The sequence below is a fragment of the Paralichthys olivaceus genome, chromosome 19, assembly GCF_024713975.1.
Source record: "Paralichthys olivaceus isolate ysfri-2021 chromosome 19, ASM2471397v2, whole genome shotgun sequence".
NCBI classification, from domain to species: Eukaryota; Metazoa; Chordata; class Actinopteri; order Pleuronectiformes; family Paralichthyidae; genus Paralichthys; species Paralichthys olivaceus.
Window position 1 is genome coordinate 18,049,052 of NC_091111.1, and position 13,488 is coordinate 18,062,539.

Genomic DNA, 13,488 nt, shown 5'->3' on the forward strand with positions numbered 1-13,488 from the left:
TATTTTGTGGGACGCACAGCAACAAGTCTTTTCTTTTGGAGCGTGTGAAGCAGTTTTCCTGCACAGTCACGGTCTCTGTCAGCGTTTATTAAAACCACGTCACAGATCTGTAGTGACTGAGAAGCACGGCCTCATTCCAGTTAAGTTGAATCCACACTGCTCTGTATCTTCCAGGGGTCAGTTTGTGCTTTTCATGTTTTCTCTTCTTGGGAATTGTCGAACAAATATTTAGAACTCTGTGCTTGAAATCACAGCAGATTCCCGACTGACTGACTTACATTCATGTCACTGCAGCTGCACCAACAACACAACATTTATATTAGTAACATTATCTCACAAAGTCTTATCCTGACGTCAATAGCAGTACGTACACTTGTGCGCATTTGAGACACTAAAAATCCTAAAATAAACTCACACTAAACTACACAAACTGTATATCACACTGGAATTATACTGGCTGTTAATACTAAAGCACACTATGTCCAATGGAGACGTTCAACCGATCCCACGTGTGTTTAAAGTGTCTTTTGAATTCTCTGCAAATATACATTTAAAACGAAGACGAGCTGAAGGTCAGAGTTCATCTTAAAGTGCCACCCTGTCGTCGAACTCGCACACGTAGTTCATGGTCCGGTCGCAGTAGTGGTCCCACCAGTCGCCGTCGTCGGACGACATGGCCACGCAGTTCTCCCGCCTCCCGCCGTCCGGCTGACTGGACAGGAAGTGCTTGCGCCACTGGAAGTACGAGACCCGCGTCCCGTCGTCGAAAAGGTACATGCCATCGGACCGCAGGTCGTTGATGCCCAGCCACACGGGCCAGTTGCCCGGGTGGAAGAAGGATTTCACGTAATCGGCCAGGGCCTCCTGCTCCTTGCGGTCGCGCGGCATCGCCATGCGGCCGCCACGCTCCAGACACTTTTTGGAAGCTCCGGAATAATCCTCGAAGCTGTTGTACACCAGATAACACTTGTATCCCATCCTGCGTCCCTTCTGACAACCTGAGAAGCAGAGGAAAACAAGTCGGACACTTTATTGCCCCATTTCTAGTTTTGTCTTCGTATCTAAGAACTCGCTAGCTGCCAACTATATTTCTCCAAATGCCCCGCTGCTGATAAACTCGATGAGAGGGAAATAAACAAGAAAGAGCCTTAAAACCGAAACAATGTCCTGAAAGACACTAAAAAAAAGTTATTTCTTATAGTTTGTACACAAATATTTGTCAGTGAAGCTTTAAGTTTCGAGTTTCACAACTGTTTGGAAACTTTATCTCTCGCAGCCATGAATATCTGGAGGATCAGCAGATCGGAGCCATTTCATGTTTTCCTTTCGTTGGTCAGACATGAGTCACATCATAACAAACTGATGAGACCCAGATTTCCTCTGAACCTCTTACGTAACCATCGTATGTATTTGGATGATACTGAACAATAATGCTCCATGAGGTAATGCTCCACATCCACGTTTGGTTTTTACTTTACGATCGATGATCTCAGGGTTCCTCCTCAGTTTCAGTTTCAGTCTAAAACCATATAATTCTTTTTCATGAGGTGTGAGGACATAAAATCATCCGGGTGTACCTTCCAGTCTTCCGACCTCCTTGCGGTTGTCCTTGCTGTGCTGATGAACCTCCCGGATGTTGTCCTCCAGCTCCCCGACTTTAGCTGCCATGGTGACGATGAGGTGACAACATAAAGGAGGAGACTTTATTACGTGATCGTGAGTCTTAAATTAAAATAAAGGTCTATTGTAGATTCCTCAATCCTGCACAATATCCGTGTCAACGCAAATCACAACTTATTTTCCACCTTATGGCTCAAGGGGGCGCCACAGTGACTTTTAATTCGTCCATTTAAAAGATGCTGATTGTTGTGAACGTGCTGTAGAAATATAATTTGTTTAACGTAAAATGGAAAGAGTCCATGAGGAGAGGAGAAAAATTTAAATGTGATCAGCAGTAAGTGAGCGTCTCACCGTCCATCCTGGACAGACGGTCCATCAGCTGACTGACTTTCACATCCAGCGTGTAGTGGCCAACGTTCAGCTTGTGGATGGCCTGGTCCATCCCGGCCAGTCTGGATACTGAGGGATAAGGCAGATGTGTTATATTGCTTCTGTGGAGTCTGATCCAAACATCTGTCTGTTCTGATCGACACCAACGTGATCTGCAAATGTGTAAAACGACGTACGGACGTAGTTGTATGAGTTTTCAAAGTCTGACACTGGACTCGTTGGTTCTGGTTCAGGCTCTGGAATGATGTCGGGGATGTCTCCTCTCGCCATCCTCACCTCGGGCAGAGACGCCTTAACACACACACACACACACACACACACACACCGAAAAGTTTTGGACTCTCAAAAGAAACCAGTTCTTTCCAAAAATCTAAAGTCTGTCATCATCTTAGGTCAATGTCTGGAGTTTAGCAAGTTTAAGAGCAAGCTACTCTTGAGGATATATTCTCATACAGCTGCAAACATCTGGGACTCTGCTCTAGGTTCTTGGTGATGAAATGGTTTTTTAAATGATTAATCTAATCTCAGTTTACCGGATTAGTTTTTATCCTGCGTCTCCTGAGTCAAAGATCCGTCTGCTCACTGTTTTTCTAAGGAGAAATACTCCAGGCGTTTTCCACAGCTCAGACATCGAGACACAGTAGCACAAGCCCACATGTTCCAATAATTGATTTACACCGGTGACACGTTAAAGGCTTTAAAAAAGGAAATCAGCTTTTCACCTCGTGTGTTTTACCGTCGACAGTTAAACCTGTTAAATATGTTTGAAGCCAAAACAAACGTAAGATGTTTAAATCCATTCTCGTCATTTACTATCATCATCGTTAAGTATCTTCATCAATAAAACACTGAATCATTATTATTCTCCACATGTCTGGTGTGTGTCCACATCCATGACATCATCACCATAGATAACCCAGCGCTGTATAAATGTGTCGAAGCAGGTTTCATGGATTTTAAGTTCGTTTTTTCAAGCTTAAAATGTTTTAATTTGATTTAATTTATTATAACTTCAAAATTCATGTATTTTCCTGAGTCAGATTTGTTGCAGCATTCGGCATAAATTACATACAAATCATTTAGTCACCACATTCCCATATCTAGATAAATTCTTTATTTATTTGTTAAGTCTCTCGTACAAACTGTGTTCATAAGTGAACCACCTCAGCTCTATGAATGGGTTCAGTCTTATCCAAACAAACAGGTCTGCTCCGTCATGGTTTTGGAAAAATGCAGCGCACAACATCCACAACAATGAAAAGATTTTTGGGTGAAAAGAGTTGAACGGTCCTGACCTGAGTCGCTGCAGCGTCGACCGTCCCCGTGGGAACACACACACCCAGAGAGCAGAAACACAGGAGAGCGAGCGAGGTGGCGGCTGGTCCCATTTTCTGCTTCCTAATAACTCTGCTCTTTCCCTCAGCAGTGAAAACTCCCTCTGCACCTCCTCTCTCTCTCTCTCTCCCCCTCCCTCCCTCCCTGTCTCTCTCTCTTTCACCCCTCTTTCCCCGCGAGCGTCCCTCAGAGATGTGATCCTCAGAGCAGGAGAGCAGCAGGATCTCCCATTAGAAATGTGAATGAAACAATATACAAATCAGAATGAGCCTCTCTCCTCTCGGCCTGATAACAGACTTTTCTCGTCTTCTCTCTCCAAACAACAGGAAAGCTCTTTGTTTCTGCTCCCACCTCCAGTTTCCTCTCTGTGTGGGCTCTGCAGATTTACTCAGGAGGAGGGGGGAAACATCTCAGGTCTGTGTCCCGTGGGAACCAATGTGTCTCCAGACCATCAGCTGTTCAGGGGACAACGTAAAACTAGGACATGTGTGGAGGATTTTATTTGACTGTGAGTCTCCTTAGAATAACACCGCTTCAGTTTCTCAGCTTTGTGACACTTCATGCTTCAGCTTTTGTCATCGACCCCATAAATATTTAAATGTTTTCTTGAATCAGTTTCACAAAAAACTTTACCGACTCCACATCTGCTCACTGTCTTGGATTCATTAGTGGATCACTGAAATGTACAGTTTCTGCCGAGGTGCAAGCCCAGCAGCTGTTAAAACACAGTCACCATGGTAACGGTCGAGTAAATGGAGTCTGTCGATCATCTCTGTAAAACGTCTGAGTCAAAACCGCACTTCCTCAAGTTCCTTATTAATACACCAGAGGTTATTTGTAGTTAAAACAGCACTTTTCTTGTCTGCGTTGGCTCAAGATGAGACGACGGGACTTTTACTGAAAAACAGACGCTGTGGCCACAAGTGACGACAACATTTGAATATAGAATCAGTTTCTTACAAAACCCACAAGTGTGGGATTAGTGTTTTTGTGCTTATGAGTTTTCCATTTGTTAAACTTCATATTTCAGAGATCCAGAATGAAACGATGTTCTATTTGATTTAATTATCACTATTAATTATTTAATGTTTTATTTAAACTCAGCTCAGTACAGTTGAGCCCTGTACGCACAGTAAACACACACACACACATGATAGGGTCTTTATCTCTTCGTGTGTGTGTGTGTGTGTGTGTGTGTGTGGGAGGTATGCCAGTTAAAGTGCCACAAGAATTCTGCAGAATTTCCAGGGGAAGAGACTGAGGCTCAGGCATGTGGACGCTGGGAGGAGCTCCGGCTGGGAATGCTCTGAGGGACAGATGTGCTGGAGTCTGCGGGACGGAGCCGAGCGAATACTCAGCTGCTCCAGAACACGACAGAGTCCAAACACGTCAGACCTGCTCCAGACGTCAGCTTGGATCCAAACGAGGGTCTGGAGGAAAGTTGTCACCCTTCAAAACTAGTGAATTCAGCTGGAGCTGAAATGACATGTCAATACTTCACTCAGTACGTTTCTCTGTGAAGAATATTCTGTACATTATGAACGTCTTCTCTGTATTTTATTTAAATTTTAGATTATTTTATTCCATTTTTATACTTCCACATGTGCTCTAAGTATATCTGTAGTGTCGACCTGATGTAAAGTTCCCTGTAATAACATGTGATTCGCCGCTTTACAAATAAAATAAGATTGAATTGAATTCCGCTTTTTTTTCCATCTGTAACAGTTGAGTCTAAAGCCACTGTTCCGTTTGTGAGCTCGATGCCTTGCGGTGACTTTCATTCAGCCGAGCGTTTATTAAAAAACGTTGCAGAGGGAACACAGAGCAGCCATTCAGGGTCTGGAGGCGCAGGGCGGAGCTGCACGGGACAGAGGTGCCTCAGTTCAGTGTGAGGGATGATGAACACAAACACACACAAGCCTGAACTCATGAATAATGTGTTGTATACATAAGCTGTTGATGATGACTTGTATAAGATATTTATTACACTGAAGCATAGTTTACACGTCTTGTTTTGGGAAGTATTACTACAATATACAGTCAGTTGTACTAACGTGTCTGTGCCTCTTGAGAGAGCTGCGTCATTTGCATAACTTACTCATAAATTCACTTTCCCTCAGTTTAAAGATTTGACTTTTGACTCACTTTTTATGTTAACGTTATTAACGCCATTTCATAATGATGTTACGATGACATCATCTCTCCCAGATGATCATATATAATATTTCAATCTTTATAAGCTTCAGTTCGTGTCTGTAGTTTTATAGATAAAGAAAAATGCTTGTTTGAAATATGCACAACGTCATTTTCTGGGCTGGTTTCTTGTTGATGTCACTTATGTTCGATAAAAACAGAATCTCCTGCTTCGTGTGTGGGTCCAACTCAAGCAGCCTAACAACATATAATACCTATTCAACACTTGAATCCTTAAATGCTTCCTTAAATACAAAATGCAGGGCAGCTGCTTGGCCCCCGAGGGAGACTGATGATTCTCCACTGGGCCGACGTGGTATTTAAGTGAACAGCACAAAGTTTCCTCCGAGCACCGGACATTCTTCACTCCCTCCTCTCCTGAATGGCATTTTGGATCTGGTAGAAATTACAGCTGGAGGAATTGATGTCATGGAGCTGAGAGGGAGGTCAACAAGAATCCAAACGAGCAGGCGAAAAACAATCCCACAGAACGTTGACCAACCTCAAACTAAATCTTTGTGTTCACGGTGCAACTTTTAGCTTCTTTCAATTCTCATAATATGAATTTACTGACCGGTAGTTACGTCATTATCTCTCTTTCCGTGAGAAAAACCTTAAAAAAAAAAAAAAAAAAAGAAGACAAATACAAGATGCAAGTTTGACTTTCGTTTATTTACTTCTTTCTGATCTGTGACTTCAAAATGCATGAGTGCAATATACATGTGTAGCAGAAGATCAGCGGATAAATATAAAATTCATTAAAATAGTACTCTAGTCGTGAAAACTATGTCACAAATCACTACACGCCATGCCCGTTTACCTCAACACACACTGTGAGTGCATGTGATTTTAGTACGTCGGCGCTCGCTAGCTTTGCTCGGCACTCGATTGAGGTCAGGGGTGAAAGCAGGGAGGGGTGAGGTGGTGAGGAAGCGTTGTCAAGGAGTTAACTCCATACAGGACATTTGGAATAGGTTCCCATGGCAGCCAGGACACACAGTCCAGGGGTTTTCCGTGACAAAAGTTCGAGCACTTCCATGGCTGTTCTTCCCTCCTCTTTCTGTTTGCTTAATGCCAAAGAGAGCAACCACCTGGTTTCCATCAAATGTGTGAAAATGGAAATTCACTCCACGATATTTCTGTTATGGGACGGTGAAGATTCAATGATTTTCTCCATCCCAACAACCTCTTCCGAGCTTGCGCACTATTCCAGGAATCCCACGACCTGTGTGGATGTGTAGTAATTGCACTAAGTGGGTCAGGACTGCAGCACCGAGCACTACTAAACTCTATAACTCTAAAGGTTTATAGGAATATATAGGTATAAATAAAAGCACATCAGAGAGCGAAAACCAGCACAACAAAACATAAAAAACAGTTTGCAGACGGATCGATGTTTCCATACAAAATTGTTCTCGCTTCCCAGATTAGCGTCTATAAGTTGCGGGACGAGAAGGAGGCTGGGTGACACCGTTACTGTGCATCCACACGGCGAGCAACGTGAGGAACGACTTATTAAAGAAACTGCATCTCCACACTGTCCCTCTGACAGTCAGGAGTCAGGGACAACAGCTATTAACAGCAAGTGTACAATGGGTTAGTGGGTTTTAACAGAAAAGTTAAGTTTCCCTTTTCTAAAACTTTTAATTAAAAGATTACAGTACGGCAAAGATGACACATTCAGTGGGCGGGGGGTGGGCGGGGGGTGGGGGGGGGGGTTAGTGATGTTATTGACGGTTTCCTGATATTTTTAGTTGTTTATAATTTTGGCTAGCAGCTGGACAAGCTAATAAAACCTTGCTCAATTATGAAAAGCAAAACTTTAGCAGAGAAAAGTTCTCATGTCAAGATAAAACCCAGATATGAAATTAGATATTTTAATAGAAACTCTGGTATTTAAACTGTAAAAGTTTGGATTTTTCCAGTCCAGCCTCCTCCATTCTGTAAATATATTTACTGTATTCTTTCATTTGAAGCCTCTTCAGCACTTTTTGTAAACGCTGGTTGTTTCAAACAAGCTAAATAAATAAACTTAAACTTAAAGAATAACTTCTGATCTTTAGCATTTTGGGGTTTTTGGTTCGATTTTCAACATCTGGGAAGTGATTTGATCAAAGATCCTTCCTGAATTCTCCAATATGTATGAAGTGGAATTGGGATCATAGAGTTGGTCGCAGTGTGAATGCACAGTGACACACAGCGTCCACATTCTGTGAGGTTCAATCCCTGCGAACTCTACATTCCGTGTTTGGCAAAAGATGCAAACCTTGTCAGAGAGGAGAGGGAGCTCTTCGAGTGGAAGGGGAAAAAAAACACCAGCGCACAGGCAGTGAGATAATGTCTTAACAAGTCACTGGAGATGATTACTAGAACATAATGTGGTCGACTTTAAAGACGGGTGTGTTTTAAATCTAGATGTGGATGTCTGTAGTCATGGCAGTGTGGTCCTTTCTTTAGAGTGATGATGACGATGATTCATTCAGAGCGGTGGATGTGCTCGGCTGTGGTTTACCAGTTGTCTAGGAAGTCGAATCCGGTCTTCAGGAGGTTGTTGCTTGTGTTGAACTGCGCAGAAGGAACAAGAAACAGTTTGGGAGAGACAGAGAGAGAGACTTGTGTTAAACACTGTCAGAGGCTGAAGAGTAGAGTGTCTTGTGATTCCCCATTAGAAACCGTCGATACACAGATTTTTCTTACTATATGCAAAGCAAATGCTTCGTAACTCATGTTCCTCTGAAACTTCAGCAATACCTGAGAAAATGTGGGGCTGGTGTCCACGTTGGGTGAAGCTTCTATTTCTTTCTCCTTCTCCACACGGGTGGGGATGTTGGCAGGCTTTGACATGAGGTTTGAGGAAAACATCTCATCCAGGGTGTTGCTCACCGATGGCAGGGTGCTCTGAGATCGCTCCCATCCCGCGAAGGTCGAGGACACGCTGAGAGGCGGGGCGGGGTTCGACGAGATGGAGATGGATGCCGGCGTTGCGCTGACAGTGACGGGGGCAGGGGGCTGGGGAGCGGGGGGCTTGGGCGCTCTCTGCTTTGTGGGTCTGGTTGGAGCTGGAGGGTGGGACTCTGCTGCCTCATGCTCCCTGGGGGTGACCGAGGTTTCCTGTGGAGACATGGTTGTGTTTACTGCTGGAGAATTTTTCAATTATACAAATCCTCTAGTAGCTCAAAGGGGTTTTTCAAAAAATTCCAGGAACAATGAAAAAGCAGGATAAAGTAAAAAAAAAAAAAAAGAGCAAACTAGACTTCAACTCTTACCTGTCGGAGGTAGGAGGGGAGGGGCTTCTCTCCTTTCTCAATGGACTTGATCTGGCTGGGGGTCAGGGACTGGAAGTCCGCCTGCTCTCCCTCCAGCCTGGACCTCTCAGCGCTGATCTTCCAGAAAGACGACTCCTCCTCTGGCCTCCGTCCCTCGCTGACAGTCACCTTCACAATCACACAACTCATTCTATTAAACTGCCCTGAATATTTAAAAACTACATTCACAAAAAAAACGTTCAATACCATGGCCCTCTCTGTAAAGTCTGTTTTAGATTTAAGTGAAATAGTTTAATGTCTTTCTGGAAATGTGTAAAAATCTCCACTAACATAAAATATGTGAGTATTAGTATACAAACCAAACTGTAAACTACAGTAACCTCTGACCCCATGAGTGCTCATCGTACCTTGGGTCCAAGCTGGCTGGAATGAGGAGCCTTTGCGGACTTTGATTCCACCTGCGAGACAGAGATTCCCTGGTCTGCAGAGCCTGGTGTCAGGGTGAACTCCAGCTGACTCTGAAAAACGTGGGATGTAAATTATGTAACAGCATCTGACTATAAAAAAAATAACCTGTGGTTATATAATTCAAGATAACACGAGATTAGAAAAAGAGAACATCTGAGCATCATGGAACGTGTCAGACTTCTGTCTGAAATTACTTTTGTCAAACTTGTGAATACATATATTGTTTTACCTTTGTTTCCCATGAGAATGGAGCTGAATGTTCATCCTGCCAGGTGATGTCCTGAACACACACACACACACACACACTGGAGTTACACACTGTACTAAAATAAACAAGGAAAACCTAAAACCCTAGTGAGGATAATAACAAGATAATTACACAACAATGAGCTGAAACATTATGACTCACAGATGAAGCAAGTAACACAGGTTATCTTGAACAGAGGTGTAAACCAACACACACACACATTAACGTATAATACACACAAAACCTCATTCAAATATAGTAAAAACATATTCATACATATATATATACACACTTATATGCGTGCACACACACACAAACACACTGTGTTGTACTCATATTTTTTCAAAATAAGAGCACTTTATTTACTGTGCGATGGCACAACTCAACAAACTCTGATGTTTCCTATAAGATCAACATTCTTCTATGAGCCTCTCCATCCATCCATCCATCCATCCATCCATTCATCTGTCGATCCATTCAAATCACAGTGTACGTAGGTCGATGACGTCACTCTGACGTTAGCCATCATATTTTAATGGTTACGTGGCTAGTTAGCATCGAAGCTAACCAGGCTATCGGGACCTCGAACCCTTCCCGGAGCCCGAGACGTCGCGGTGTAATATACCTCCTCCCCGAAGTGCACGATCTTCTGCCCGGTGTGCAGCAGCAGTTTGGGGTAACACGCCACCTCCTCTCGCTCCACCCTGTGCATCGCGTACCGGGCTCGGATGTGCGGGTCCATCATCCAGTTGTCGATGGCGCAGTCCTGCTCCTGCGGCGACATCTTGTCCCAGGAGGACCCGTGCTTGGACTTGATCTTCTCGCGCTCCTGCATGATCTTCCTCGCCATGGAGTTGATGGAGGAGAAGTACTCGAACTTCTTCTCCTCCGCCCTGTGGCCCTCGAACCCCGCGACGGTCGCCATCTTTGGCTGCTCCCAGCTGTTGTTGTGAGGAGAAGGGGGCGGGGACGGTCACGACGTTAGAGGCGGGGCGCGGGCGGGGTCTGTTCGAGCCGCGTGTAAACGGCGCCACCCTGTGGTCAGCTACCAGTTACTATACTGTGATTACTATAATTTACAATATAATATAAAATACAATATTTAGTTTCTCCTGCTCCGAAGTTTAATTAATATGTGTTCGATGCCGATGAAAAAAGAAAAACAACTAAATATTTTTGCCATCACACCTCGATGCTAAAGTTAGCAACGGATAACGAGAGAATTTCAAACTTTTTGTTAATTCTTTTCTCTTCCATGTTGTTTTGCTCTATCAGCTGCTCTATCAGCGCTCTACCTTAATGCTAAAGTTAGCATTCAGATGTGTACAGATGTGTTTTTTCTTTTCTTTTTTACAAACATAAAAACAGGTCTGTGTGTGAGTGGACAAATAATTGAACACGAATGATAACCTACTCCAGATTTCTCTGTGTAAATGTGGAGCAGTAGTATCCCCAATTTTCACCAAAGTGACTTTAATGAATTCATCAAATTTACAATCAGTTACAAACACAAGGTGCGTGCAGTCATATTAAAATACGAAACATGTAAAAATATCTACAATTTCAAAAATAATCCCTGAAAAATTTAACAATTTAGGAGAAACAAAACATTCGTATTGAAAAATAAGCACTTTTAGGCCCCTCTACACATTTGTTAAGAACAGAGCTGGCGGTGATGTAAAAATGTGAATTTGCACAGAGACGAAGGTTTGTGCAGTGATGGTCAGGTCCCTCTGACATTCAGTGTCATGTAGTCACAGGTCAAACGATCACACACGACACGATGTAAAGACACAAAAACTCAAATTACAAACAATACATGGCACCATGACACAGTGTCATATGTTGTATTCTACACATATGTCCCACAATTTCATTTTCAGGAACTTTTAAAGCCTCGAATAAATAAATAACAGTGATCTTGCAGCCCACGGTCTGCTGTGATTAGCCCTATGAGACACATTTTTATTCACGCTCCTGTTTGTTAGACAACAGATTTAAATTTGCACTCTGGGTCTATGTTCGTCAAGCTGTGGTGTAATCGTTCTTCATCAGACTTTCTCTGTTGAAACTGGGTTGAATTGCGATGGCAGAAGCTGGGACAGTTTTCGACTTTCGCCGGGACGAGCGAGCAAACGCCAGGTAGAAGATCTCTGCCACGTTGAACGCCAGAGAGACACAGGACACCACCAGCATGAAGATGATGAAGATGGTCTTCTCGGTGGGCCGCGACATGTAGCACTCAACGGTGAAGGGACACGGAGCTCGGGAGCAGACGACCCTCGGGTCCATGATGAAGCCGTACAGATAATACTGCCCCACGATGAACGCCACCTCCAGGATGATTCTGAAAAATATGGAGGTCATGTAGGTCCCCAGAAGGTTGCCTTTGATTTTGATGTGGCCTTCTTTGTCAGAGTACTTGGGCTGTTTGACGACTTTGTCCGAATGCTTCTCGTTATATTCTCTCAGCTTGTTTTCTTGGTGGATGACGTGGATCACATGGCCGAGGTAGATGAGCGTTGGCGCCGAGACGAAGATAATCTGGAGGACCCAGAATCGAATGTGCGAGATCGGGAAGGCGTGGTCATAGCAGACGTTCTTACAACCAGGCTGTTTGGTGTTGCAAATCATGCTTGACTGTTCATCGCTCCAAACCTGTAACGTTCACAGAAATGACTTTTATTACATGTTTGTCACAAATTAAAACCTGATGATTTGATGTCAAGTTGAACGAAGCACCATCCAACCCTTTCATTATGGCCACTAGAGGGTGTTATTTCCTCTAAAACTCCTGCACCAAAGCTACAAACGTCTAAACTACGAACACACAGACGCAGACCTTGTCTGCTCCAGCTCCGAGGATCATGATCCTGAAGATGAAGAGCACACTGAGCCAGACCTTCCCGATGACGGTGGAGTGAGACTGGACCTTGTCCAGCAAAGACGACAGAAAACCCCACTCTCCCATGGTCCCTGAAAGACAACGGGAAAAAACTGTTGATGAATTAAGTGGAAACAAACAAAGTAAAATTCTTATTAAAATGTAATGAATCTTTTATAATGCAGTACATGTATGTTTTCTTTAATTCATCAGTAGCTATTCTTATTTGAAATGACCATGATGTTACCGCAGAGGAAAAAATAAAAATAATTTAAAAAAACAACAGGTTAAATCTTTCTCTTTTTAAAAAAATGAATAGTTCCAGGTGTTGTAATACACGATGATTAATTAACTTGAATAGCAGAACATTATTAAAAACAGCAGAGCGTCTTGTTGTTCTGGACGTGTTGTAAAATCAGAGCTTGAAGAAGAAGTTATAGAATCTGTGACATAACTAAAATGTACTACTGAAGTGTGTGAGTATCTTAACTACGTATCATTGCTTTATAGGATTTTACAAATACTCTGATAATGTATATTCTCAGCCGGACAGATTATGGACAGTGCTTCAATCTGAAAGATTAAATTCCTCTAAACTCTGGCTTTGCTCACACACACACGTTTAAAAAAAACTCTACTGAGGCACAAAACATACTCATGGTAATAACAAATACTAATATTCTTCTTTAATATATCAGCGAGGATGAGATCATTTCGATATAATTTGATCAAATGAAAATTACAGCATGAAATTCATGCTTGAATGAGTTAAATTTCCATCTCAAAATGTCAAATATTAAAGTAACTGTACATCTTACCTTTTAAACTCTCAAGTTTTCCTCCAGACAAACAGACTCTTCACCACCTGTGGAGCCGAATGACAGAGAGCCTTCTGAACCAAACCAGATCTGTTTGTGATACCTTGAACTTTAGATTGGACGTTGTTGTGCAACAGGCCGTCACGTTGTCATGACATTTGTGAGATGATAAATCTCGAGTAGACGATTTTGGGCTGAGCTCTAAAAAGATTGTACAGGTTAATGATTGGCAGCTTTTAATCCACAGTTGCTTCATGTCTCATTGTC

The 13,488-nt window shown here is 42.9% G+C and overlaps 3 protein-coding genes across 3 annotated transcripts; all 3 read right to left on the reverse strand.

Moving 5' to 3' along the window:
• Positions 1-28: 28 nt before the first annotated feature.
• clec11a (C-type lectin domain containing 11A) lies at positions 29-3,494 on the reverse strand. Its single transcript, XM_020103702.2, has 5 exons — positions 3,306-3,494; positions 2,187-2,301; positions 1,972-2,079; positions 1,578-1,661; positions 29-998 (listed from the first exon to the last, which is right to left on the reverse strand). The coding sequence occupies exons 1-5, from the start codon at positions 3,396-3,398 to the stop codon at positions 586-588; spliced, it is 813 nt and encodes a 270-aa protein (XP_019959261.2). The 5' UTR covers positions 3,399-3,494; the 3' UTR covers positions 29-585.
• Positions 3,495-6,191: 2,697 nt separating this feature from the next.
• Positions 6,192-10,491, reverse strand: c19h1orf198 (chromosome 19 C1orf198 homolog). Its single transcript, XM_020103726.2, has 6 exons — positions 10,145-10,491; positions 9,502-9,552; positions 9,212-9,322; positions 8,805-8,972; positions 8,290-8,649; positions 6,192-8,103 (listed from the first exon to the last, which is right to left on the reverse strand). The coding sequence occupies exons 1-6, from the start codon at positions 10,442-10,444 to the stop codon at positions 8,047-8,049; spliced, it is 1,047 nt and encodes a 348-aa protein (XP_019959285.2). The 5' UTR covers positions 10,445-10,491; the 3' UTR covers positions 6,192-8,046.
• Positions 10,492-10,966: 475 nt separating this feature from the next.
• On the reverse strand, positions 10,967-13,383 carry LOC109639978 (gap junction Cx32.2 protein-like). The gene is made up of 3 exons (XM_020103728.2): positions 13,222-13,383; positions 12,362-12,495; positions 10,967-12,177 (listed from the first exon to the last, which is right to left on the reverse strand). The coding sequence occupies exons 2-3, from the start codon at positions 12,488-12,490 to the stop codon at positions 11,545-11,547; spliced, it is 762 nt and encodes a 253-aa protein (XP_019959287.2). The 5' UTR covers positions 12,491-12,495; positions 13,222-13,383; the 3' UTR covers positions 10,967-11,544.
• Between the last annotated feature and the right edge of the window lie 105 nt (positions 13,384-13,488).